General features: G+C 53.7%; 1 protein-coding gene across 1 annotated transcript; it reads left to right on the top strand.

The window, feature by feature from the left end:
- Positions 1-25,185, top strand: IGFBP2 (insulin like growth factor binding protein 2). Its single transcript, XM_039233087.1, has 4 exons — positions 1-529; positions 21,699-21,928; positions 22,624-22,764; positions 24,678-25,185. The coding sequence occupies exons 1-4, from the start codon at positions 97-99 to the stop codon at positions 24,840-24,842; spliced, it is 969 nt and encodes a 322-aa protein (XP_039089018.1). The 5' UTR covers positions 1-96; the 3' UTR covers positions 24,843-25,185.
- Positions 25,186-26,187: the final 1,002 nt, after the last annotated feature.

Raw genomic sequence — 26,187 nt, 5'->3', positions numbered from 1 at the left:
GGGGGAGGAGGAAGAAGTGGAGGAGGCGGCTCCCGCGCTCGCAGGGCCGTGCCACCTGCCCGCTCGCTCACCGCCGTCGCGCTCACCACCGCCAACATGCTGCCGAGACTGGGCGGCCCCGCGCTGCTGCTGCTGCTGCCGCTGCTGCTGGGCGCCGGCGGCGGCCGCGGGGCGCGCGCCGAGGTGCTGTTCCGCTGCCCGCCCTGCACGCCCGAGCGCCTGGCCGCCTGCGGGCCCCCGCCGGCCGCGCCGCCCGCCGCCGCCGCCGCCGCCGCAGCGTCCGGGGCGGCCGGCGACGCCCGCACGCCCTGCGCCGAGCTGGTCCGCGAGCCGGGCTGCGGCTGTTGCTCCGTGTGCGCCCGGCTGGAGGGCGAGGCGTGCGGCGTCTACACCCCGCGCTGCGCCCAGGGGCTGCGCTGCTATCCCCACCCGGGCTCCGAGCTGCCCCTGCAGGCGCTGGTCCTGGGCGAGGGCACTTGCGAAAAGCGCCGGGACGCCGAGTACGGCGCCAGCCCCGAGCAGGTTGCAGGTAACGCGGGGCTGGGACAGCCAGTTCGGAGAAACTTGGAGGGCAGCGGAGCGCTGGGGGCGGCCGCGCCGCGGGGCAGAGGCGCGGGCCGGAGCGCCGCGAGAACGGAGTCCTCGACCAGCTGGGGGGTGACTGCTGGGCAGGGGGCCCGAAAGTCCGGCCCGGGTAGGGAGCCGGAGTTAGAGCGTGCGGGAGAGCCCTGGCTGCTTACTGATTTGGTCGGGAGCCACGGGCAGAGGAAAGGCATCCCCGTTACCGTCGTCTATCCCCGGGTGCAACGTACCTTGACTTCTATTTTGGAGGGGGGATTTACCTGGGAGGAGGGTGTCGGTGAGACCCCGTGGAGGGAAAGCTTGAGGCTTCTTGGGGGAGCACAGCTTGAGTCGGGGACCGCTGACCAGAGGTTCCTGGAAAGGTGCCGGTGGAAGACGCTGCTGGGGGGCGGAGGCTGGTGGGTGCCGGTGACTGCGGGGACCCCCGGGGAGGACGGGGCGCTAGGAGGAGGCGGCGGCTCATCGAGGGACCCTTCCTCCTGGGATTGCAAGGTGGGAAGAAAGGACTTGCTGGCACTTTGTGCGGTGGGGAGAACAGAAAACGACCGCTACTCGTGCTGGTCGTTTAGGCGGAACAATACGAGGGGCGCTTGGGAGGCTCAGCCCAGCGGTGCAGTCAGGGTAACTTAAGCCGGGTGACCGGCTGCAGCCCGGGGCCTGGGACAGCCGCGCCGCTCACTGGGGCATCTGCCCCCCCCCCCCTCCCCGGGGCAAACGGCAGGGGGTTGCGGGGCGCTGGACGCAACCGTTCTCATCCCAGGGAGGTGTTACCATCGTCCTAATCCGAGGGGATTCTTCCTGCTGGGTAGAATGGGAGGGGGGTCCTGAGTGGCTTTGTAAGGGAGCCTCATACCCCTCCCCCCCAAAAAAAACCGGGCAGTCAGAATCTCACTTTTTGTTTTTGTTTGTTTTTAAAATTACAAAAACTTCCTGTCCCCGGGGTCTGGAGGAAACTGTAATTACTCTTTCTTCTTGGAAACAGTTGGGAAAGGTGTCCACTGCCCGCTGCTGCTGTTGAAAAAGCAAGCGAGTCTGACCAAGTTCCTCAAGCTTTTTAGAAAAAGAAAGAAGAGAATAAGTGAAAACGTTCTTGCTTGCTTGTAAGCTTCCGCGGTCCTGGTACAAACCACCCCCCCCCCTCCTGGGCCCCCCACCCTTCCTCCAACCAACCGGCTATTGTTTCCCCCCTGTTCTCCTTGAGAATGGAATTGGGGGCCAGAGTTGAAACCTTCTATTGCTCTGGCGCATTTTGACCTTGAGTGCAGAGCAAGTTAGGGCTTCCTCCCAGGAGCTAGCAGCACCCCTGAGTCCTTTCTTCTCCCTCTGCTTGCTTCCCTCCCCAGCTTTCTGGGCCTCCAAGTTTAACCCTCCTCTCCTGCTTCTCTTAGAAAGTAATTAAAGGAAAAGACTTGGTCCTGCCTTCCTCCTCCATCACGCCCCCCCCCCCCCACCCACCAGGGAGGTGCTGAGATTTCTGAGCTGAACTCTGACCAGCTAAACATCTTCCTCAGCAGGGTGAACTTTTCCAAAGGACTCCAAGTTCATAGACCCGCTTGGATTTTGACCATCTTAATAAAGTGCATGGTACAGGTCCTTCCTGAACATCGTAGAATTTTTTTTTTTTTTTTTTTTTTTTTTTTTACTCTTCCTTCTTCTCACTGGCAGCCGGAAAACCAGCGCTCCTGCTTCCAAGCCCCAGAACAGATGCAGGAGATTCTCCCCATTCCCTCCTCCCTGAGCCCCCGGAGGGGGGAGTTGTCAGGGGAGCCCGGGGACAATGGGGTGAGTTCATGGGAAGAATGTCACTCTGGATTTTCTGCCTGGTTATGGGACTCCTCTCCGCCAGCTAGCCCCAGCTGCCTCCTCAGCCTTCTCCCCGTGCCCAGACAGACGCCTTCCGCATTTTTCTCTTGTGTTCCAGACTGGGAAGAGGGGACACTGAGTTGGGGGCGGGGGTGGGAGCTAGATGCCGAAGCCCCGTGGGCACCCTGGAAAGAAGTAACCCAGAGCAAGGTGCTTAAGCATGAGTAGGGCTGGGGGACAGGGGGGCCACAGGGCAGAAGCCGGGCTGGCAGGGATGCAGGGAAGAGAGGGCAAGTTTGGAGGTTTCTGTGCAGGAGAGGGTCTTGGGCTGGGGCAGGGTTGCGGCCCTGCTTGGAGAGCGCTGGGGTCTGGGTTGGGCGGAGGGGCAGACACTGGCCCGGAGGGGACCGTAGCACCGAATGCTGCTGCCTCCCCTCCCCATCTCCCATCCCCTTTTCTCCCCTCTCTGAAGAACCGGCACTCTCCCATCCCAGCCTGCATTCCTCTTTGAGCAGGTTCCTTTGAGAATTTTAAACATACCCTCTTATTTTGAGGCAGAAAACCCCAGCAGTTCCGGCTTTGCTGTTAGCTCTTTTGTCTTTGTTCCCAGGACTCAGGGGCCGTGTAGCCGACTTCCTGGGGATGGCTGGGATGCAGGGGGCGGGGGCGGGCACATCTGCGGGTGCTGAGCCCGCATCCCTTGGGGGCGATGGGTTCAGAGCCACTCAGAAGTCAGACTAAGGGTTGGAGTAGGTGAGCCTGGAAGAAAAATGGGGGCTGGGGGGGGTCCAAGATCTGGTGAGGTCTGGACTTTAACAGTGTGTGGGTGTGTTTGCTGCTGGAGCGGGCAGAAGTGCCTAGAAATGTCGGGGTAAGAAGAGGAAGTGGGCTGGGGCCCCGTAGGGCCCTTTCAGAATTCTGGGCTGCCGGCGGGGCGGACTGGCTCCTTCAGCATCTCCCCTGCCTCCTTCCCCGCCTCGTACAATGCCTGGGATTATGCCGAGGGGCGGAGCCGCCCAAGTGGCCGTCTGGCCCGCTGCACATATAAAGGTGCTATAGAAATGTGCAGTCATTCAAAGTCCCAGGGCAGGCAGGCGGGCGGGTCTGAGGAGGCTTTTGCATCTGCAGTTGCTGGGGGAGCAGAAGGGGGGGGTGCAGAGGCGAGCCCTGATTTACAGTGGTTCCGTGCAGCTTCAAAAAAAGGGGAGAAAAGCAATGGGGCTTCTGGCTCAAAGCACTGCTTTGCATCTTGTCTTGCATAAATTTGCATACTGAGTTCAAAGTCGTAAAATAGACTTGGGGAATGAGTGGAACCCACTGTCACTGATTGCTAACACCACTACCTTCCGCCACCCTCCCCCCTTCTGGACAGAACACCCAGAACTAACTCTGCTAAGCTGCTCTGTCTGAGTCACCACCGAGTGTTGGGATGAGATGGGGAGCTGAGGGCTGGTGCTCCCGGGTCTCTGGGAGGGAGACCTGTGGTTCCTGGGCTGCAGGACCCAGCAGGGTGTGGCTGGGTGCACTCTGGCCTTGGAGGCAGGTCTGGTCTGGAGGGTGTGGCTGGACAGGTCCCGAACCCGCAAGGCAGGCAGCGTTTGGCCAGCTGCCTCCTCTGTCGTCCACCATTGTGCATGGAGGGCTGGACTTTGAGGAAGTCCTAGAATCTGGGCTTTTGCCTGCAGTCTCCCAACTCACCTTCCACTTATGTCCAAATTGTTCACCGAGATGGTTCCCTTTGTGTGGTAGCCATGATCCCTTCCATTTCCTTTGACAAAGGTGTTTGAAGAAGCTTTGAGAAAAAAAAAATCCTACATAACAAGGTCAAAGGGTCTTAGGAAAACAAAATCCAGGGCCAGGAATCTCTGAATTAGAAGAGATGGTAGAACGAAGAGGCTAACTGTTCGTGATCACCATGATGAGGGTCTGGTTGTGCAGTGGTTCTTGGTCAAGTTGGACTGTTGAGTTGCCTGGTAGGCAGAGGGAAAAGGGAAGCTTACATAGTTCTCACTGTTAGCTTACCTTAACATTTGCGCTTTAAGATGAAAATTTCAGGCAAGTCATTCCTTCGGCTTAGGGGACAACATGGAAGTTAGTCCTAGAAAAATAACTGCATGTTATTTGGGAGGAGGTGCACATTTAGTCACCACAGTCCAACATTTGGGGGCTTAATTTAAGACAGTCACTGTACTGTGGCCCGTTTATCAGGTTAACTTCTAGTTGGGTCTCAGGTTAACTATTCTGTGCTCTAGGAAATTTGGATGTGCAATTGCTAAATTTTGGCACGGGGAAGTTTTTTTTTTTTTTTTTAATGTTTTATTTATTTCTAGGAGAGAGAGAGAGACAGCGTGAGCAGGGAAGGGTCAGAGAGAGAGGGAGTCACAGACTGAAACAGGCTCCAGGCTCTGAGCTGGCAGTCAGCACAGAGCCCGACGCGGGGCTCGAACCCACGAACCGCGAGATCATGACCTAAGCGAAAGTCAGATGCTTAACCGACTAAGCCACCCAGGCGCCCCTGGCACGGGGAAGTTTTGGAGCTCCTTGGTTCCAATGAAAAGCAGAACAGGAAGACAGTACCTGTCTGGGGAGGGAGGTGGAGTTGGGGGGGGTGTGCACAGTAAGAGGGGAGGCGAAGGGAATGAGGATGAACAGGAAATACACAGGCTGTGCCCATGTTTGGTCTTGTCCTTGACCCTCCTCATACCCTACAACACGGTACCAATGACAGTAATAAAAGGATTATTATTTTTGTTGAAGAGCCTCCATGACCAGAGGCTACATTTAGTTTCAGTCTGTCCCTTCTTAGTGTTTCTCGCCCCCCTCCCTCCCCGCATTGGTCTCCCATGCGTCTCCTGCCATGGCTGGGTCTTGAACACCTGGCTGGATGCTCTGTAGGTGGGAAGGGCTCGAGACACTGGCATGGAAAATCTGTCTCCCCCAGCCTTCGACGGCAGTGCAGGTAGATGGAGACCATGGAGGTGCCTGGGAGCTGGAATGCTGGAAACCGGACTAGTCCTGAAAGGGTGGTTGGAGGCAGTGCAGCAGGCCAGGCTGTGTGGGTGGGGAAGTGGCCGTGTCCCCGAGGCGGGTGGGTTTGTGCGAAGGCTGCTCCCGCTGAAACCAAGGCATGGAGGAGCGAGATTATGCTTTGAATTCACCAGGGGAGCTGGTGTTCTGCTTGGCAGACGGTCTAGGCCTCTCTAGTACTTCTTGCTGTCTCTGGCCAGCGTTTTGCTGAGGTGGCAAGCAGCTGCCAGGGGCTCGGTCACCTTCCCTTCTTCCCTCTTACGGACTGATTTCTTCACCTGCTTTGTCTCCTGCCTTACTGTGAGGGAGCGAGGGAGGCTCGCCACCTCCATTTCACAGGTGTGGGCTCCGAGGCTCATCAAGGGATGCCTTGGCAGGTAAGTGATGAGGTGAGAGGCTGACCTTTCCTCTGTACCCCTCTGCCCCCATGGCCGAGTGCAAGTGTGGGGCTGTTGGCAGGAAAAGCCCTTGACCCTGGCAGCCAGAAAGTTTGTTCCTGGACACCTGCCTCCTGCAGCTGATGGAGGGGCCGGGTTCATTACTGCTGGGTTCGGTTATGTCCATCAAGAGGCCCAGGTCCTGGGGGCTTCAGAGGGGGAAGTGGCGAGTGTTGTGTGGCAGGCAGCAGAAACAAGAGGTCCCAGGGTGGGGCGAGAAGGGCTGGTGGGCAGCAGATGATGGTGGAAGTAGCCTGGTCTCCACCGTCAGAATGGCCAGGTTCCGTTGCAGCCCTGTCTTCGAGATCCTGAGTGCTGATGCCCAAGGGCCTTCCTCAAATACCAGTTTCCCTGTTGGTGAAATGAGGGTGATTGTATCTCTTCATGGGGTGCGTGTGGGGCTGGCCGAGTGTCTGGTGCATAGTAGGTTCTCACACACGGTAGCCACCTTGATGTCCACAAGCTGCGTCTCTTCTCTGATGCTTAGGTAGTTGGCCTTTAGCATGGAAGCCGAACTGGCTGTGTCAGGCAGGCCCCTAGTCTCTCTGCAGGCTTTACCATGGCCTTGGGTGGCCTCATCTTGGTGTGAAGTTGCTCCAGTTCAAAGCCCAGTTTTCAACCACATATGCGTCACCCAAGGCAAGAGTTTCCTTAACTGTAAATCAAATATAGATAGTGCCACTCTGTGGGGTGGTGCCTGCGTGTGTGTGTACTTGTGTGTGTGTGTGCTTGGGTGTATAAAGCTAGATAATAAGACAAAGCCAAGCACTTTGGTGTGTGTGTGTGTGCGCGCGTGTGTAATAAGTCACTTGTTTTTCATCTCCTCACCTGTAAGGTGGAAACATCCGTATTCCTGGCCTACTTTCACAGAGTGTGGTTGAGCCACTTGTCAAAAGGGTCATGAAACTGGACTTTAAATACAGTAGAGATGCACAGAGCACAGAGAAGTGCTTTGAGGTCAGCTGGCTTACATTTTTTATGGCTGAGTTAGGCAGTGCCCTTTAGGACCCTTGTCCTCCGCTCTGGGACTGACCATTCTTGGTCTGGGAGCTTCACTCCGTAATGCCTCAGTCTGGAGTGGAGAGACTGGGGTGGGGGAGGGGGTGGGGACAGAAGTAGCTCCAGAGTCTGAACTTGGGTACTTGTGCTGGCTTGCTGCTCATTAGCCTGTGACAGGGCAGAGTTCTGCCTTCACCCGGCCAGCCAGCTGTTAGGACCCAGCACTCCAACTGCAGGTACTCAAAGGACCAGAGACTCTCCGAGGCCACGTTTCAGGGGTGGGACACTCCTTCCTCCATGGACAGCCCTTGACAGGAAACCCACTGGGATCCAGGCTTCAGAACCGTGGGGTACAGGAGGAAGCAGACCCGTCTGAGCACGCTCACTGCGTAGGGCACGTGTGAGGGGCTACACTTACTGAGTTGACAAAGCTGGGGAAGACCCTGTGGCTTCGGTTTCCTGCTCCAGGAAAATGGGCTTTCACGTCTATCCTGGCCGAGCCTAGGGTGCCGGAAAGTTGAACGTGATCCTGGCAAAGAAATGGGACGTTCTATCCAAACAGTGACGTTCCCTTACTACACGGTCTCCAGAGTTGACCTCACCCCTGAGTTGGGGAGCGGCGTCTCATTTCGAAGGGGTTGATGGGTTCTCAACAGGAATACTGGGCGGAGGAGTGTTTTCTGGGCCTTGGGAATCTTCCTAATGTGTCTCATTCCATCCGTGGGCCAAGAGAGCCCTCTGAGTGACTGCCTGTCTGGGCATAATGATACAGTGACTCTGTTCTTGAACATTCTGGTAGAGGTGAGGCCCCAGGAAGCAGAATATGGGGAGCGGGGGGTGCTTGAGCTGTCAGGGGTCAGCATATGCCTGTGGTAGTGACAAAGCACAGCATCTGCCCCTGGGTATCTGAGGTGGCCAGTTCCCTGGACTCTCAGGGCCTTCGTGATTGTGGGGAGGGGGACACCAGGAGGAAAAGCCCACTTGACAGCTGGGGTAGTAGATTCAGAGAAAGGTGTTGGCTTTCAGGTTCCAGGGTAACTGCCCCACCCTCACCCCCACCCCCACAAGGAGTAGAGTATCTGGGCTATGGACTTTTTTTTTCCTCCTAGAAAATGGACCATCCCTCTGTTCCCCGCCCCCCGTTCGGCCACTCCTGCCCTTTAACAAAGCCAGGGAAGGTCTGCTCTGGCTCAGCTCCTGGGTGTCAGTCAGGACGCAGAGGGAGACCTTGCTCTGGAAGCCGCCTCCCCCGGAAAGAAATACAGAGTCGACTGTAGTCAGGAATTGTTTCTCTATCCCCCCTCTTTTTTTTTTTTTTAGCAGGGGGAGGGGGCACTTGGCAGCCCATGGGGCCCCTTCTGGCCGCCAGCCCCACATCTCTTCCTGGCTGTTGGGAGGCAGGGCAGGCGCGGAGATTGGGGAGAAGGGGCAGGGGCTGGCCGGCCTCCAGCTGCAGGGCAGGGAAATTGGCCCACAGGCCCCAGTTCTGGCCGGAGCGGAGCCCAGCCTGGGGTTTCTAATTAGTGGAGGGGTATAGGTGTGTCAGCCTGTGTTTCATTCAAGGAGCTGAGTTCTGGGGGGCACGAAGCCAAAGAGGGTGGGGCACAGAGCCCAGGAAGGCGTCAGCAAGTTGGGGGGGGGAGGGACTGGGGGAGACTTAGCGTACTCAACCCCTGAGAAGTCAAGGAGGTGGAGGCATCAGAGCTGGATTGTGGGGTGCAGTCCAGGGGTCCACCCCAAAGGGCAAATGACAAAATAATTAATGGTCATCAAAATTGCGTTTTCTCTAGACATCGTCCACTTGCACCAAAGTGCCTGTAGGGGTTTTTTTGTTTCATGTTTTCCAGCTTTGTTGTAGCCTCAGGATCCTCCCCAATTGACAGATGAAGAAATCAAGGCTGCGCTGAGGTTCCGGTGGCCAGGCAAGCACAGACCAGAATGGAGTCTGGGCCTCCAGATTCTCATTCCGGGGCTCCATTCCGTCAGACTCACGCATGCAAAGAAGCAGCGAATTATATACTGCTGCTCGGAAAAGCTCCTTTTCCCTGGGAGGTAGTAATTAAGGCATAACTTCTCAAAAATGTTCCTTTATGCAACTCCTCAGGAAGTTTCTTTTAGGTCTATTGTCCTGGCTTCTGGATGGAGGTGCCAAGTCGCCCCTGGATGGTGAACTTGCTTTCTAAAGTGCTCGAGGCCAAGAAAAAATAAACATGGCAGTTCCCTCAGGCCCGGTCTCTGCAATGCTGTCTATAACGCTGGGTAGTTTCTATAGCAACAGTGTTAGGAGGTGTGTTGGGAGGGATAAATGTGGGGTGGGGGTGGGATGGGTATATGAATCAGAAAGGCTTTTGAGGTTGGGTAGGGCCGGCTGGCATCTGACTGATGACTTCCCTCCCTGGGAAGGTGAGGGTCCCATGTCCCACGGAGAGGCAGAAGGGACAAGGTGATGGGGAACAGGAGAGACAAAGCACTGGGGTTAAAAGCCTTTGGTGGGGTCTTTCCTTAGGTGATGCCAATGACCAGATGCCATTCTGGTTGGGAAAGAGCTATAAAGCTGAACAACCTGGATTTGGTTTTGGCTTTGCCATTAACTACGTGACTTTGTGCAGTTGGCCTCAAACACTATGGCTTTTTTTTTTTTTTTTTTTTAAGTCAAGGTGAGCGTGGATAAGAAATTATCAACCTCCTTTGATTGCTTGACGATAAAACAAGTTATGTACATAAGCCATTTAGCACAGAAACTCAGATAATCAGATGAAGTCATACAAGTTCTGACCCCCCCCCCCTCCACCCCCTTCCTTCTTTCTTCCTCTAATCTCAACACACAGAAAAGAGAAAGCAAATACCTGTTTCTCCATGTTCTCTGATTGACCAAGTTTATTAAGATGTAGCACTTAAGAATCCATTTCACAGGCATGGCTTCTTCCCGGGGTGTAACTTACCTGGACAGTTGCCCTTTGCTCTGGAAAGTCCAGAATGGGGTTAGTGGTGGAGGGTTTTCTAGTGGGCAGTCATGGCCTTCGATGCCACCGTCATTCATTATGGTTCTAACAGTGGTGGAGGGCATAGCCCATTTGTCCCCCAGAGGTGAGGGTTCCCACTTAGACTTCTGCTGGCCGTCTCTGGTTCAGCCTGCTGCCTCTAAAATGAGCGAGCCTGAGCAAGGAAGACCCCTGATGTGACGCAGAATTCTATCAGACACAGTGAACTTCTGGTCGAAGAGAAAGAAAAGCATGGTGACCTATTTAAAGACACTTATTTATATTCAGGACACTTCTTGTGCTGGTTTGAGAGTGTGGCAGGCAGTCCCGGACATCCTTACAGGTTTTTAGTTTCCGTTTGCACCCTCTGGGTTCCATTTGTCAGGCCTGCAGCCTCCGGGAACAGTCTTATGGGGATGGACAGGAGGAAGGCAGGAGGGGAGGGCTGGAGGAGAGAGGCAGCTAGGACCCAGTCTTTATCACTCTGGGAACTACTCTGTGGGGAACTAAGCTCATTGGAACTGAGCACAGGCACAGTTGTTTGTTTATGGGTCCCCTGGGAGGGAAGCGTCTTTTCTCTCCCATCTCATGCTTCCATTTACTGACTTCTTCTTCTTCTTCTTCTTTTTTTTTTTTTAAAACTCCTGACCATTCTTGGTGCTGTGGGGCCTGGATGGTGAGGGAGGGGCCAGGGAAATGACTAGAAGCAATACAACACGATACCCTAGGCCAGCACTCCAGGTGGGCTATTTTCCGAATAGTCAGCTTTCCTGATGTTTAAGTATTCATTCATTCATTCATTTTGAGGGAGGGAGAGAGAGAATCCTGAACAGGTCCCGCACTGTCAGCGCAAAGCCCGACACGGGACTCAATCCCATGAACCGTGAGATTGTGACCTGAGCCAAAATCAAGTCAAGACGCTTAACCGTCAGAGCCACCAGGTGGCCCCCCGCTCCCGTTTTTTTCCTACTTTCCTTTAAAGCACTATAGAAGCCAAGTCCAAGTTTGAATCTTCAAGATGCTTCATCCTTTGGAGGAGGAAGGGAAGGCATGGATTCACGGCTTTTTGCCAGTGCGCCCTGGTGCATTTTCTGTGTACAGTTAAGGAGCTGTGAGGGAAGTTCAGTCAGATTCCAAGCGTGCCTTGCCCAGGGATGCTCTTCGTAGTCTCAGTCAAGTGGCCTTTGGACACTTTGGAAGCCATATTGTCCATCCTCCTTTCTCCTTGAAAGGCTCCTCCTAAACCCTGCAGAGGAAGTCTGCAGTTTTTTCCTGTCTGCAGATTGTTCCCTGTTATAGTCCTTCCCATGAAACTCATGACTGGCTTCTACCCTGGATCTCTCCTGTGTCAGTTGAAGGCTGCTACCTCTGTAGGCCTCAAGGAGGAACAGGTGTGTCCCTCCCACTGGACATGACTGGCCCTTGGGCACCTCCCCCACTGCACACCTGTGGCTTCCCCCAGTGCCCTGTGGGCTGCACTGGGATGTGCTCGTCCCTTGGCTTTCCATTCTCAGGCCTGCACCATCTTGGTTCCTTCGTCACCCCCTCTTTGACCCTGTGACCATCTTCCACTCTCCTTGGGTCTTTCCTCTCACTTCCTATTCTTCACACCAGGAGCCTCTGGTGATAGGTGACCCTGGGGACACTACTCTGGCCTCAGAGTGGCAGTGAAGTTGGCCAAGTCACTGATGTTCAGTCCTCTTCCGGTCAGTGGGCTTTCAGAGACACCCCAAGTTACAAATATCTCTGCTTGACAAGAACCTGGAAGAGTGAATGCAGTGAGGGAAGTGACTTTTTCTTTTTAAAGTTTATTGATTTTGAGAGAGAGAGCAGGAGAGGAGCAGAGAGAGAGAGAAAGAGAGAGAGAGAATCCCAACTTGGGGCTCGAACTCCTGAACCATGAGATCATGACCTGAGCCAAAAATCAAGAGTCAGAGGAGTCCTTAAGAGGCCTGAGCCACCCAGGTGCCCCATGAGGGACGGGACATTTTTTGGTTATTTTTGAGAGAGAGCGAGTGAGCCTGTGTGTGCAAGCGGAAGAGAAGCAGAAATGGAGGTAGAGAATCCAAAGCAGGCTCCATGCTACCAGTGCAAAGCCCGACGTGGGGCTCGAACCCACAAACCGTGAGATCATGACCTGAGCCTAGTCGGTCGCTCAACCAACTGAGCCCCCCCAACTGCTCTGGGAAGTGACCTTTAAAAGAAAAATGGTTGTGGGGTGCCTGGCTCGCTCAGTTGGTGGAGCGGGTGACTCTTTATCTTGGGATTGTGGGTTCAGCCCCACATTAGATGTAGAGATTACTGACTACTTAAAAATCTTAAAAGAAAATGGTAAAACTGCAGACAAGAAATAAGAATGACACAGCGACTCCGGTCTACCACCCAGAACTGAGAGTGGTTGATATTTTGTCATTTTGCTTCACGTCTCTTTAAAACCCTTTTTCTGATGGCCTTCCCTACCAGCCTGTTGTTGCTGTCCCTTGTCCCCAGAAGCAGCCACCAACATGCATTAGTGTTTCTCTTCTTTGGCTAATAGGTTTACTAATAGATGGTCAGCATCTCGAGCTGTTCTCTGAAAATCAGTTAATTAAATGTGCACAAAAGGTGTCCTGCAGCTCTTTTCCTCTGTCGACAATTAGGTTTTTGAGATCTGGTCATGTTGGGTAGAGTGATCAGAGGTCAGAGTGATTCTTGCCAGCTGTTGGGTGTCATTCCATTGTACTGCCCTGCTCGTTTTACTCATCCATTCACCTGTTTGGATTGCATTGCCAATGGTTTTTTGGCAACTACAGATAATGCTGTAATGAACACTGTTGCCCATGTGCCCACCGTGCGCGTATCAGAGATGGAGAATTGCTGGGAGGCACATTCTTCCTGTTCCCGTAGCCCCTGGTCCCAGTTTGCCCCAAGGTACACTGTCTGCTCACTTGGGCTTTTGGCAGATAGGTCACCTTGCTGGGTTGTTGAATGACTTTAGTTGAACCGGAGGAGAAATGTCTGGGACCCATGGGAAGGAGTGAAAGCTGATAGTGCTGTTTGCCATCTTGATATCAATTTCTCTGGCTCTTCACGGACAGCCTGGCTCACTGAATCCCAGAGGACCTTGGCTGAATTTGAGCATGTTTTCGTTTTCTCAAACGCTCCGCCTCAGTGCTGACCCTCCCCAGGTCTTTGCCATTCCAGGAATGACCCTGGTGTTTATAAAGCAGCCCATTAGAGAGTGCATAGGCAGTGAAGTTCTACAGAGGCCGTGCATTGTTTCTGCTCACTCGGGGGGAGCCCGAGAGGAGGCAGCGGCGTGAGGGCATGCTCTAGAAATCTCCGTGATGCCTGGCCAAGAAGGGCCCCCTGTGTGCACCCAGGCATGCATACGTGTCTTGTTTCTGAACCCGTGAGTCTATGGACACGAAGAGGTCACAAGGCTGTGTCTTCACAGAGTGTGTATGTGAAGTAATACCTCTTAAAAAGAGGCCTCTTTCCCAGCACTAAGAAAGTTCTTCAGGAATCTGAGGCTGGAGAAAGAGAAGCACAAAGGAAGAGGGCCTTGGAAATGCCAGAGCATGAAGGACGTTGTCAAAAATACAGAGTCCTCAACCCTTGCCCAGGCTTGCTGGTGCACATGCAGGTGAAGTCGAAGAGCACTTCTGGCAAGCTCTTCAGATCATTTCTGATGAACACCCGTGTCTGGGAGCCACTCCCCTAATCTAACTCCCTGAATTTCTAAATGAACACACTGAACCCTACACATCTTGACCATCAAAGCTCTTTTTCTTTCTTTCTTTCTTTTTTTTTTTTTTAAGTAATCAACATCCAACGTGGGGCTTGAACTCTGACCCAGAGATCAAGAGTCACATGTTCTACCGACTGAGCTAGCCAGGTTCCCCATATATTGAAGCCTATATATCTTTTTTTTTTTTTTTTTTTTTTTTAATTTTTTTTTACAAATAGTTTATTGTCAAATTAGTTTCTACATAACACTCAGTCCTTCTCTGCCTGACTTATTTCGCTCAGCATAACACCCTCAAGGTCCATCCATGTTGCTACACATTGAAGCCTATATATCTTTAAAAAGTTTTTTTTTTTAATATTTGAGAGAGAGAGAGAGAGAGCGTGTGCATGCGTGGAGGTTGGGGAGGGGTAGAGAGGGAGGCAGACACAATCTGAAGCAGGCTCCAGGCTCTGTTAGCACAGAACCTGATGCGGGGCTCGAACTCATGAACCACAAGACCATGACCTGAGCTGAAGTCTGACTCCTAACTGACTGAGCCGCCCAGCCGCCCCTCAAAGCCTACACATCTTGTTATTATTATTGTTATTATTTAATAGTTTATTTTCAAGTGCCTACACATCTTAAACGCCCTGTTCAGCATCACTCAGAGTCCCGGGCACAGTGGTAGCATCGGGAGCAGAACCTTGGACTGCCCCCCGGCTTTCAGGCCAGCGCTTGCCTTTCTCCTATGCTAGAGCTGGTTGGCCAAAGCTTTGAACCCAAGAGCTGTTGTTCGGAAGGGAATCCAGAAAGAGTTTAGGGTGGTTTGGCCAGCAGTGGGCCCTCTGCCCTGCTCTCACACACTGTCACGAGTAGCAGTAATTCTTTCCCTGTGAGTGTGGGTACTGGCCAGTCCCCTCCCCAGAGCTTATGAGCTCAGCAACACGTAACTGGGCCAGAAGCCTGTGGCAGTTGCGAGTGCAGGGAGACGATCCTGGATGAGAATGGCCAGTTCCCGCCTTATGTGCAATGACCTGGATGACCCGTGGCTCTAGAACATCCGAAGAGTCTGCTCGAAGCTGTTGCCTACCACAAGGGAATTCCTTTTGTTCTAAAGCCACGCTGAGAAGCTACTGGTCTGTTGCCAAAGGGGTCTCTCCTCGAACGCGGTGGCATCCAAGACCTCAGAATTGCTTTGCGGACCCGTGCAGGGAGCAGGGCCTTGGAGGGTGGGGAGAGAATGGAAGGGGAGTTTGGAAGGAAGCTGGATGTTAGCAGGAGGTAGATGGGCTAGAACGTCAAGTGCGAGGCTGGAATGTGCCTGGCGTGCCAGCCGACACCACACAGCAGCTGTCCGCGCACGCCCTCTTCAGCATGGCCCTGAGAGAGGCCGCTGCCGCCTGCCACCACTGACCTGTAGGAGAAAGGGTGGAGGGAGACCCGTAAACAGTGTCACTTACCCAGAGAAACAAAGGACCTCCGCCAAAAAATAACAAGCGTCCCTTTTTCTGTGCCCATTGTTAGCTTCTGCCCCCCTCCCACCCCCCAGCGTGGCCTGGGTTACCCAGCCCAGCCTTGGTGGCCTGCATTAGTGCACATAGTAGCCAACCAGCCGTCCAAAGGCACTGGCTTCAGATTCTCTGACAAAACAGCTGTTTCCCCTACATGCTGTTGAATGTACCCATGAGCCCCGTCTCCCTTGTGCATGCAAGGTAGTTATGAGCCACTTCCCCCCTCCCTCCCTCCTTTTCCTTCCTTCCCATAGATTCTGTAAAGTTAAAGTAATTTAGGCAAATCCACACTTGCCCAAGGACTTCCATCCAATGGCGGAGAATTGTGATGTTTGGGGACCTACAGAATTCATGTAATCAACAAAATCAGGCTTTAGAAGAAATACACAAATAGTATTGTAGGACTTCCTCATAACTCACTTTCCTCCCCATGCATATGGCCATTCTGCAGATCAGATGTCACCCACCCTTACCCTCTGCCTAGCAAATACATCTTCCATCTACCCATTTAGGAAATAGATTATCTGCACGTTTCTTCTGGAGCTTGGTTTTGCCCGTGTTGGGCAAATGCTAACCGTACTGTATCCAGTTATAGAAGTGATCATACTGTATCCAGTAGCAGCCTTCAGTTTAGGAGGATTATTACTTGCATTTGCCACACTTGAGAAGTTAGAGCTCAGAGAGGTTCAAGGGTTTGGCTGAAGTCTTGCGTGAATCGTAAGTGGCAGAGCCAGGCCTGGAATTCAGGGCTCTTGACTCCTGGAATTCTTTGCCCATTCAAGTTTGTTGATGAATGGTCCACCGTCATGGATGTTCATGGAGAAGTTATCCAGGAGGGAAGAGGAAGATGCTAAGTCAGTATTAATTCTTTTGCCCGACATACGTCAGGATTAAGTGCATTTAGGGAGAAACCAACAAAGGGAGCCATGTGAGACCTGTGTCCATCCAGAGGGGAGCCAGGAAAGCAGCCGACATTTCCCTGGCCTGTTACTTGGAATCCAGTCTTACAGGGCCTGGAATGCCATTACCTGTTTGAAGGAGGTGAATCCGCTGGAGGGAATGATCCCTTTGGTGCTCTCAGCTCTTAGATCTCCAAAGAGGGGATAGACTCAAAAGAAGGTTGGAAAACAGCTAGGTTTTCTTCAGTGGGGAAAAATAACAACCAACCAAGAAGAAAGGAAGGAGACCTTAATCTGTTGTGAAGATGTGGTGTGGTTCTGGGGACATTCCCTTGTCTCACCAGGCCTGTGTGAGGCCAGAGTCTCATATTCTAAGCAAGAGGAGTAGGAGGTTGCTTTTGGACTGGGGGGTGGGGGCTGTTTTTCTGAGTGCTTTAAGGTCTTCCATAGATCAGGGATCCTCAACCATCCCCTGGGGGACTGAGGTCAGAGCATCGCTCTAGGAGAAGGTGTTTCATGAGAATAAGGATCCAAGCCATCGGACCCAAGGGTTTTCGTTCATGGAGTAAGGTCATCATCAGTGCTACAATCCAACAAGATTACACTGGGGGGGAAAAAAGGCTAAGCCAGAATTAAATGTTGAAACTAGGGTATTAATGCGCAGTCTAGAATGTAGAACGTGGGTGTAAGTAGAGTTCTATTTCTGGCTGCCCTCCTGGGCCATTCGGTAAGGCAGGGTCAAAGGACAGTGGGGGGACCCTGTGCCCATTGTGAAGCATCTCTGCTGGTGGCACAGAGGTTGTGTGTGCTCCAGGAGACCACGTGAGGTCTGGTCCTCGCGTTTGCTGTCTGTAAAATGGGGGCAGCTTGTCCATTGCCTCTCATTCTGCTGGTCTTTATTCTCCCCTCTCCCCTTCCAGGTGCATGAGGTCAGGAGGTGGCAGTCCATGATACAAGATGGGGGTTCTCATGTTTCGGGTCCTCTGCTGTCTCCCCTGCTTTGGAAAAGCTTTACCTTCCACGTACAATGGGCGAATTCCCCGTTCAGTGTTGAACCATTTCCTGGGGCGCTATATAGAGAAACAGCTAATCCTTAGGGGAAAGTCCCTGGGGTCCTTCAGGGCCCTGATCGGTCCTCTCTGAGCCTGAAGCCTTTTCCAGTTATGTGATTTGGGCCGCTGAGACCTATGTCTTAGACTGCCCTTTGCGCTGTAGCCCACGGAGCTGCATACATAAGTGGTTGCCTAATAAATATTATTCTGAACCTCACTCTTAGGCAGGAAAAAAAACGCAGCCTGGTATTTTTGCTCTGAGGGCAAATTCCATCTCTAGCTGGAGTTCTCCATCTGGAATGTTTTCCTGCGGATTGCTCCTGTCACCTGTAAGAGAAAGTATGGGAAGAACGGTAATAACGTGACAGTGCTCTTCTTCTACTGAGTGGAGGGGATACCACGTGGGTACTTCCCCGAGTGTGGGTTCAAACAGGGGCAGTGGAGAGCTGTCTCCGTGGGTGCCTGCTGTGTGCCCGGCACTGCCTAGCATGCAGCTTCTCCTGCTGTCTAGCTGCCCACCCGAGCCAGGTGCTGTTTGTCCGCGGTTTACAGATGAGCGTTGGAAGCACAGAGAGCCTAAGTAACTTGTCTGGGGCTGCACATCCAAGTGGTAGACCTGGGCTCAGTCAGGTGATTAGATTTTCGAGCCTGAATTCTTGAACCTCTTTGGCTGAGCATATGCCCATCAAGGAATCCAGGGTTTTCTCAGCCGACCAACTTTTCTGGTCCGCACCCCGTCAGCTCTCTCCTTTATTCCGTGGGCTTCCACCTCAAGGTGTGGAGTGCCGCTTGTGCGTCAGCAAGCCGGACCCACGGATTTCTTCATCATATTGGCAGGTTCGGTGGCAGTGCTGAGATCAATAGTGGAGCGGGGCGAAACATGGCCTTGAATCTAAGTGGCCTCCGTGAGGGAGGACAAACTGCCCTTTACTCTAGAGAGATTGGGACTGTCTCAGGACAGGAAGCCGACTCTGTCCTTGGAGAAGAGAGTCATCCCCCATCTTTTGGGACCTGGTGCAGGGCTGTGTTAGGACTCTGTGGACCCTGGACGCCTTCGCATTTGTGACTCTTCCTCTATGAAAAAAAGTTCCAAAATCCTACTTGATAACTGCATCTAATAACTGAAAGTATTGCATATTAAGACTTTTTTTTTTACATAAACCTTATTTTTCCTTTTGCAGTCAGATGCTCTGCCCCTGAGCTATACCTCCACATTTATTTTTCCTTTTGATTTTAAAATGGATACAACATTTCCTTGGCCCCTGGATGCTTGTGTCTGTTGTGCCACACGTCGAGCCAGTCCTGCCTAGAGTCTGCTGGCCTGAAGCGTACTTAGTTGTACGCCTCTCTTTCATCCAACCTGTTTCTTTCTTTTTCTTTTCTTTTTTTTTTTTAAGTTTATTTATTTTTGAGAGAGAGAGAACAAGCTGGGGAGGGACAGAGAGAGAGAGGGAGACACAGAATCTGAAGCAGACTCCAGTCTCTGAGCTGTCAGCAGAGAGCCCGATGCGGGGCTCAAACCCATGAATCAGGAGATCATGACCTGAGCTGAAGTCAGACCCCAACCGACTGAGCCCCCCAGGTGCCCTGTCTAACATGTTTCCAGAGCTTGCGGAGAGCCTTGTTCTGAGCGGTAGAGGTGGGCTGACCTCTGGGACTTGGCCAAAGGGTGACACTTTGGCCTCTGTCAGTGGTCTGAGGGCCAGGAGAGCTCAGGGGAGGGGGAGCAGCAGCCTGGGAGTGTTCTATTTGCCTAGGGAAGACCCTCCTCTGCCTGAAGGGGGACTGGTGGGCCAGAAGTGTGCTGGAGATGGAGTGGTGGGGGAGGGTCTTGGATGAGGGAGGGGAATATGGCAGAGCTCAGATTACTGTGCGTGGGGGCCCAGGGTCTTCAGCACTGGTCCAGGGCACCCCCAGGCCTCTGGATAAAGCCTGATTTCTAAGCAGTGGTTTTCAGTTGCGGGGGGGGGGGGACTTTCACTTCCCGCAGCCTTTTGGCAGTTTGGAGATATATTTGCCATCCGGTGGGTAGGGACTGGGGATGCTGCTTGGCCTTAGTCATGCACAGAACAGCTCCCCAGCGAATCCTCTGGTCCTGGTGTCCGTCGTGCTGGGGTTGGGAATCAGGGCAGGTGATGAGAGTTTGCGGTGGGTTGATGGGTCTGCTCTCTGTGATGGGACAGGACTCCCGCCAGCTTGACGGCACGTGCTTCAAATAGTTCTCTCCCTGCAGGTGGTGGTGGGGCTTCTGGAACAGGATTTAGTCTGTGGTCAGTTTGCTGAGGGTAACACCCAGGCTACCCAGAGCCCCTGGGGAAATAGCCATTCCAGGGAGAATTTTCTGGGTTTCAGAGGGCTTACTCATTTAAAAATTTCAATTTTTATTTTTCTAAAGTTTAACAGTTTTGGATAGAAATCTTTTTTTTTCTTTAATTGCCAAATACTTGACGCATTAATCCTCTCCCCTCTTCAGATGTCCCAAGTTCATCGTCGTTAGTCAGCACAGCTCTTGTTTTGGGCTACACAATGTGGAAGTCTTCAGGGGTCATCGAGGGGTGTGGACTTGTTTGCTCTGTACTAAATATCCCCAGAATTCTTATGTTTGGGTTTTTTAGTCCTCTTTTCTCCCTGCCATTTGATACTTCTTGCCACTTTCCGCATGCCTTCCTCCTTTCTCCCTTTACTTTCATTGCGCGTATTCTGTGCTGGCCTTGGGAACCAGACATCCAGAAACTGGGCTCGCTGGGGCCACGTTACTCTGAACCATCCGTGTTCTTCCTGTGCTGGATGTCCCTGCGCCTTGCGAGGAAAGCCCTTGAACTTGACCGTGCATGGATGCCGTGATATCTGTTCTGATGCTCACGGGGCTTTTCTTCCTCTGCCTCCTGGTCCTTGGTCGGGTTCCACATTGCGGAGATAACAAATAACTGAGGCCAGCTTCATCATCATAATCAAAGTGATAACGGTCACCAGCAGGGTGACAGTTTCTGTGTTCAGGCCTTACCTTCACTGCTTGGCCTGTAACATGCTCTCAACAGTCTTGTGAAGCCGGAGCTATTGGGATCCGACAATTCAGTTAAAAAAAAACTGAGGCACAGAGAGGGTATGTGTGCGGGAGAAACAGCTGGTCTAAAAAGTTGGGGGGGGTCTGGGATTTGATCCGAGTATGTCCTGCCAGTTAGTGCTCCCTTCTGCCACCGTAGCTGGTGGGAACACCTGCGCCAGCCGGCGGGTGCCTGGTTGCCTGGCGTCTTCTGGAGCATGCTCCCCGAAAGCAGGTGGCACTTCCCCATGGCACTCAGGAGGTCCCTGTCCCTTAGTTGGCAAGTGAGTGAGTGAGTGAATGCCGCAGCTTGCTGCAGCCCAGGGTAGGCATCATGACCCCTCTTCTTCCTATGAATGAACACTGCCCAGGACAGGAGCCCTCTGAGCCCACCACACCGAATTCTGAGAGGACTGCCAGGTTCTCAGTGCCTCACCTGAAACGCTTATGTTGAAATATTTTAGGAGCCGTGCAGTTTGTGTTATCAGAGCTGTTAAGTTTTTGAAGGTGCAAAAAAAGGGAAGAAAAAATGCAAAAAGTTTGTTTAGAAACATCCCCTTCGCATCACCAGGTCTTGTTGGGACCTGAAGGGGGGCCGCCCTGGGAGGCATGGTCTGTTTGCTCTGCCGTGGCCGCAAGGGGCTGTTTGAGTCACGGCTGCCCTGGGGCCCGTGGGGACCTGGCCCCCTTGTTACGACTCTTCTGTACCATTCTGTCCCTCTGGCCTGGCCGCTGGCTGGATATACCTGAGCCAGCATGAGACCCGGGTTGCAGGGGCTTGTTCCCAGGGCCCCTTCCACCCTGAGCTATGGATTTCATAGGAGCCTTGCCCCGTTGTTGAGTGACTGATGGTTTAAAGAGCCGTAACCGACACTCCGTGGCAAGCATCTGGGTGAGGTTGCTTGCGTTGTGATGAGCCGAAACAACAGAGATGGACATTTCCGTGCTTGGGGCTCTCCATAGTGCGGCTGGCCATGGTGTGCATGGACAGACATGAGAACGATCCAGGGCCACCGGGGCCGTGCAGGAGCAGTCATGGATCTGAGTCATGGGGGCGCGCGAGAAGGGTGCCATCGGGCAGATGAAGAGTAACAGCAGAGCCGGTGGAAACCAGGGGTTTCCGGTGGTGGTCACCGCCTTCTCACCCCCTCGTCAGACAAGACGTGCGCCCTGTTAGGTCACAGATGATGAAGATCTTGAACTGGAGGTTGTGGCAGGTGAATCTGGGAGGTCTTTCTGGAAGAGAGTGATGGATTCAGAAGGACTCAGTCCCATTCCATGGTGAAAGCCTTGCAGACACGTCCATCCTTCCGTGCTCCTCTGTTCCGCCCTGGCTGGAGGCTAACCCGGCCGGGCTTCCCAGGCATTTTGCTGGGGTCAGACAGCCTGCGTTCAGATCCCAGATTTGTGGTCTCGGTCTTGGTCTTGTGTGCCTTGACATGTCCATCTGTCAGAGTTGGGGTCATTCCCCCACCCCTCCTCCAGCCCCCGGCCTGAGAGTCCCTGCAAAACTGAAATTGATGGTCCATGTACATTGCTTAGCTCAGTCGCATGGATATCCGTCCTCTCCACCTCCAGAGGTTCAGACACTTGCCGGGGGGAGCGTCGCTCTAGAAACGGCACCCTGAGCTGGTCTTCCCGTCCTCTCTCTGCAGACAATGGTGATGAGCATGCCGAGGGAGGTCTGGTTGAGAACCACGTGGATGGGACCGTGAACCTGCTGGGCGGTGGAGGCAGTGCTGGCCGGAAGCCCCTCAAGTCTGGCATGAAGGAGCTGGCTGTGTTCCGGGAGAAGGTCACGGAGCAGCACCGGCAGATGGGCAAGGGTGGCAAACATCACCTGGGCCTGGATGAGCCCAAGAAGCTGCGGCCGCCACCTGCCAGGGTCAGAGGGGCCGGGTCTGGTTGGAGGGGCGGGAGGGCATGGAAAGGGGACCTCGCACTGGGGGAGGGCACCCAGTGACATCCGTGTCCTGCGTTGCTGGTAGGCAAAGCGCTTTCCTTTCTGGCTCTGCCGCTAACCTATTCAGTGACCTTCAGACTGAATACTGTCTGTTTTGTGGGCCTCAGTGCCTTTGGCTGTGAAAGGGACTGGGCATATGGTTTCCTGAAGTCCCTTCCTTCTGAAACCTCCACATTGCTGCTTGGCCTCAGGACACAGGCAAAGAACTGGGTGCCAGAGACGGGGCTGGACCTCCTCGAACTTGCTCAGTCTTGCCGGGATGTGCCCTTTCCTCTCTCCAGCTCAGCTGTGGTGTCCTGGGTCTTGGCTTGGCTGGGACTGATGGGAAGCAGTGGAGAGTGGCCCACTGACTCGGGGTAGACAGGCTCTAGGCACAGCCACTTGAATTCGCTTTTTGCAAGTCGATCCCATTTTGATCCCTGAAAGCCAGTGACACAACGAGAGAGGGGTGTGGCTTTCTTTAGAGGGTAGAATGGGGCGCAGTGACATATCAGTGAGACTAGCTGTGTGGCCGTGGGAAAATCCCTTCTTTCTGAGGTTGTCCCCAGGCCCGGTGTTTTGTGAGCTCAGTCTCACTCCGAGCTCCCTCTTTGCCTTCTGTCTGTCTGTGCCCACAGACCCCCTGCCAGCAAGAGTTGGACCAGGTCCTGGAACGCATCTCTACCATGCACCTTCCAGATGAGCGGGGCCCCCTGGAGCACCTCTACTCCCTGCACATCCCCAACTGTGACAAGCATGGCCTGTATAACCTCAAACAGGTGAGAGGGGGTCTGCTTGGCCCCAGGCCCCTGGTGTGCTTCTCCCTGCCCCACCTACCTGTCAGCCTCTGAAGTCTGAGCCGGGAAGGGGCCGTGCGGATGCCAGCTGCCAGGCCTCTCCACCTCCAGGTGCAGCAACCCAGCCACCTGCCGTCAGCACTTGGGGTCCAGGTTGGGAGGGAGCCTCTGGGAGAAGAGAGGTGGGGCTACACTAATGCCTCTCAACTTTCTCTGAGCATCAGAATCACGTGGCAGTGTCTCCTGGGCCTTATCATTCCAGAAGGCTGGTGGGGACTGAGGATTTGCATTTCTTTTATTTTTTTAATGCTTACTTATTTTTGAGAGAGAGAGAGAGACACACACACACACACACACACACACACACACACACACACGGGAGAGTGAGCGGGGGAGGGGTAGAGAGAGAGGGGGACACAGAATCAGAAGCAGGCTCCAGGCTCTGAGCTGTTAGCACAGAGCCCAATGAGGGGCTCAAACTCGAGAGCCCTGAGATTATGATCTGAGCTGAAGTAAGATGCTTAACCGACTGAGCCACCCAAGTGCCCCAAGATTTGCATTGCTAACAAACTCCCAGGGATCACTAATGAATGATCTGAAGGGTCTCCGAATGATCGAATAATGATCCATGGGCTACACTTGCAGAATCAGGGATTTAAACCGTTGAGAAGTAGCCTCTGCTGACCCCTAGGGCTCTCGCTTCCCTACTTCCCTTAAAACCCCGGGCAGGCAGGCAGATCTTGCCACCCCTAAATATCAGTGTAATGTTCAAAGCTATTTGCACATGTGCCCTCTAAATGTAAGCCGGCTACTTCGTTTGGAGCTCAAAAGAAGAAATCATGATCTCTTCTAATGAAAGATAGGCTGTGTCCTGTCCCCTATGGGAAACTAAAGGGATTTTCAGTGGTAATTAGTTTATGGGTAAGAGCAGGAACCTTGGGACGGGAATGCCTGGGTTCTTATCTCAGCCATGCCTCTTACTAGCTGTGTGATATAGGGCGAGTTACTTAACCTATCTGTGCTTCCTTCCGGTCATCTATAAAGTGGTGAAATAATGGTACCTAACTCACAAGGGGGCTGTGCTGGCTGAGTGTGAGGAGTGTGAGACTCTTGATCTCAGGCTCGTGAGTTCAAGCCCCACAATGGGGTTAGAGATTACTTAAATAAATAAGCTTTTTTTTTTTAAATGTTTTTTATTTATTTATTTATTTTTTATTTCTAGGAGAGAGAGAGAGAGACAGCGTGAGCAGGGGAGGGTCAGAGAGAGAGGGAGTCACAGACTGAAACAGGCTCCAGGCTCTGAGCTGGCAGTCAGCACAGGGCCCGACGCGGGGCTTGAACCCACGAACCGCGAGATCATGACCTAAGCGAAAGTCAGACGCTTAACCGACTAAGCCACCAGGCGCCCCTTAAATAAATAAGCTTTAAAAGAAAGCATTGTAAGCTGTAGATGAGCAGTGTGTAGCTATGCAAAGCACCTTCTAGGACCTGCTCTTGTGCTGACTCCTGCTGTCACGTGCTTTTTTCCACTTCATGCTGTGACTGAACTCTGGGCCTCCCGTAGTACGCTGGGACCCACTGGGTGGGACCCCCCCACAGGTGGGCACAGAGTCTTATCAGCCTCGGGCACCCCCCACAGCCTTACTAACCCGAGCATGGTACCTGGGCCAGCAGCACCAGAGTCACGTAGGAGCTTGTGAGCCAGGCAGAGTCTCAGCCTCGCTCCAGGCCTACTGAGGGGGAATCTATTTCAGCGAGGCCCCCTAGCACCCTGTCAAGGTTAAGAAGACCACCCTGCAGCGCTGTAGCTGCTCGGCAAACCTCGGGCTGAGGGAAGGAGGGAAAGCTGGTGGCTCCCAGCAGGGCCTGCATGTCCTTCTCTTCTCTCTCCTCAGTGCAAGATGTCTCTGAATGGGCAGCGTGGGGAGTGCTGGTGTGTGAACCCCAACACTGGGAAGCTGATCCAGGGAGCCCCCACCATCCGGGGGGACCCCGAGTGTCATCTCTTCTATAATGAGCAGCAGGAGGCTCGCGGGGTACATACCCAGCGGATGCAGTAAACCTCAGCCAGCCGGTGCCTGGCACCCCCCGCCCCCACCCCCTCTCCAAACACTGGCAGAGAGAGGAGAGCCTTGCGTGGTGGGTGGGGAGGGTTTTCCAGGAGTGTTGACACGTGTATTTATATTTGGAAAGAGACCAGCACCGAGCTCGGCACACCCCCGCCTTCCCCCTCCCCAGCGGGAGACGCCCGCCCCCGCTCCCCCTTCTCCCGTCCCTGCTGGGGAGAAAGGGGTGGTTGTGGTGGCGGAGCTGGGGTGAAGATTTGGGAGGGGGGGGAAAAGAAATTTTTATTTTTGAACCCCCGTGTCTCTTTTGCTTAAGATTAAAGGAAGGAAAAATAAAGTTCTGTGTCTTCTGCCTGAGTCTTTGGGGCGGCCTCCCTGGGGAAGCGATCTGGGACTTGCTGGCCTCGTCTGTCCAGCTCTGTCCCCGACTCCCGGGAATAGGTGGCTGGGAGTGGGACGGGCACAGCCTTCGTTGGGTTGGGAAGGAGAAGGATGGGTCAGCAGGAAGGGGACTCTCTTGTGGCCTTAGCCGATGGACACTTAAAGCCTCCATCCAGGTGGCCCCGTGCAGTGTGGCCACAGGAATCTGGTGTCTCCTCCTGGACTCTCAGCCGAGGCTCTGGCCCCCAAGCCGTCCCTGGGGGGTCAGTGAGGAAGGAGCAGAGGTAGAGCGAGTGCCTTTCTCTCTTATGTTCAGGTGACATTGCAGAGGGGGAAACAGAGCAGGAAGACACCGGACCTGAGGTCCTCTGGCCCCTAAAATAAGGAGAGCGCCCTTCTGTGCAGAGGAAGATGACCCCCAGGTCCCCACGGAAAGGGAGTGGGGTGGTCGTATGCCCACGTGTTCACCAAGGGGTTGCCTCTGGGAATTTAGGTGCTGTTCTCTGAGGGGCCCGAGTAATTGTTCGGCTTCCAGAAGGGCAGTGTTCACAAGACTATGTGGGCGCGGATAAGCAGCCTGTTTCTGATGCAAACTTCTGTGAGAGTTCTGCCCGCTGGGTTCCGGGGCCGCTGACCCCTGGTGAGTTGCAGGGGCCTCTGCACTCCGCAGCGAGCCACGGGGGCAGGGGTGCTCCCCTGTCCCCCTTCCCTGGCACCCGGCACAGAGCTCTACCTTTCCTGTTAGTCCCTCTTCCGTGTCTGGATCGGACACTTTCCTGCCGCAGGAGGGGCGGGAAGGTGGTTTTGCTTGACCTTCTCCCTTCTGTCCTTCCTTCTAGCGACTCAGGAGGCAGAAACACACTTGGGGCCCTTATCTGGGGCGAGATGAGCTTCTCCCCTTAGAAGAAAACCAGGTTCTGCAAAGCAGATATATCCTGACCAGAGTGCTCTAGGCTGC

The sequence above is a fragment of the Hyaena hyaena genome, unplaced genomic scaffold (assembly GCF_003009895.1).
Source record: "Hyaena hyaena isolate Hyena2069 unplaced genomic scaffold, ASM300989v1 scaffold_71, whole genome shotgun sequence".
Lineage (NCBI taxonomy): Eukaryota > Metazoa > Chordata > Mammalia > Carnivora > Hyaenidae > Hyaena > Hyaena hyaena.
Note: the sequence above shows the minus strand (reverse complement) of the source record. Positions and strands in the feature narration are given on the sequence as shown.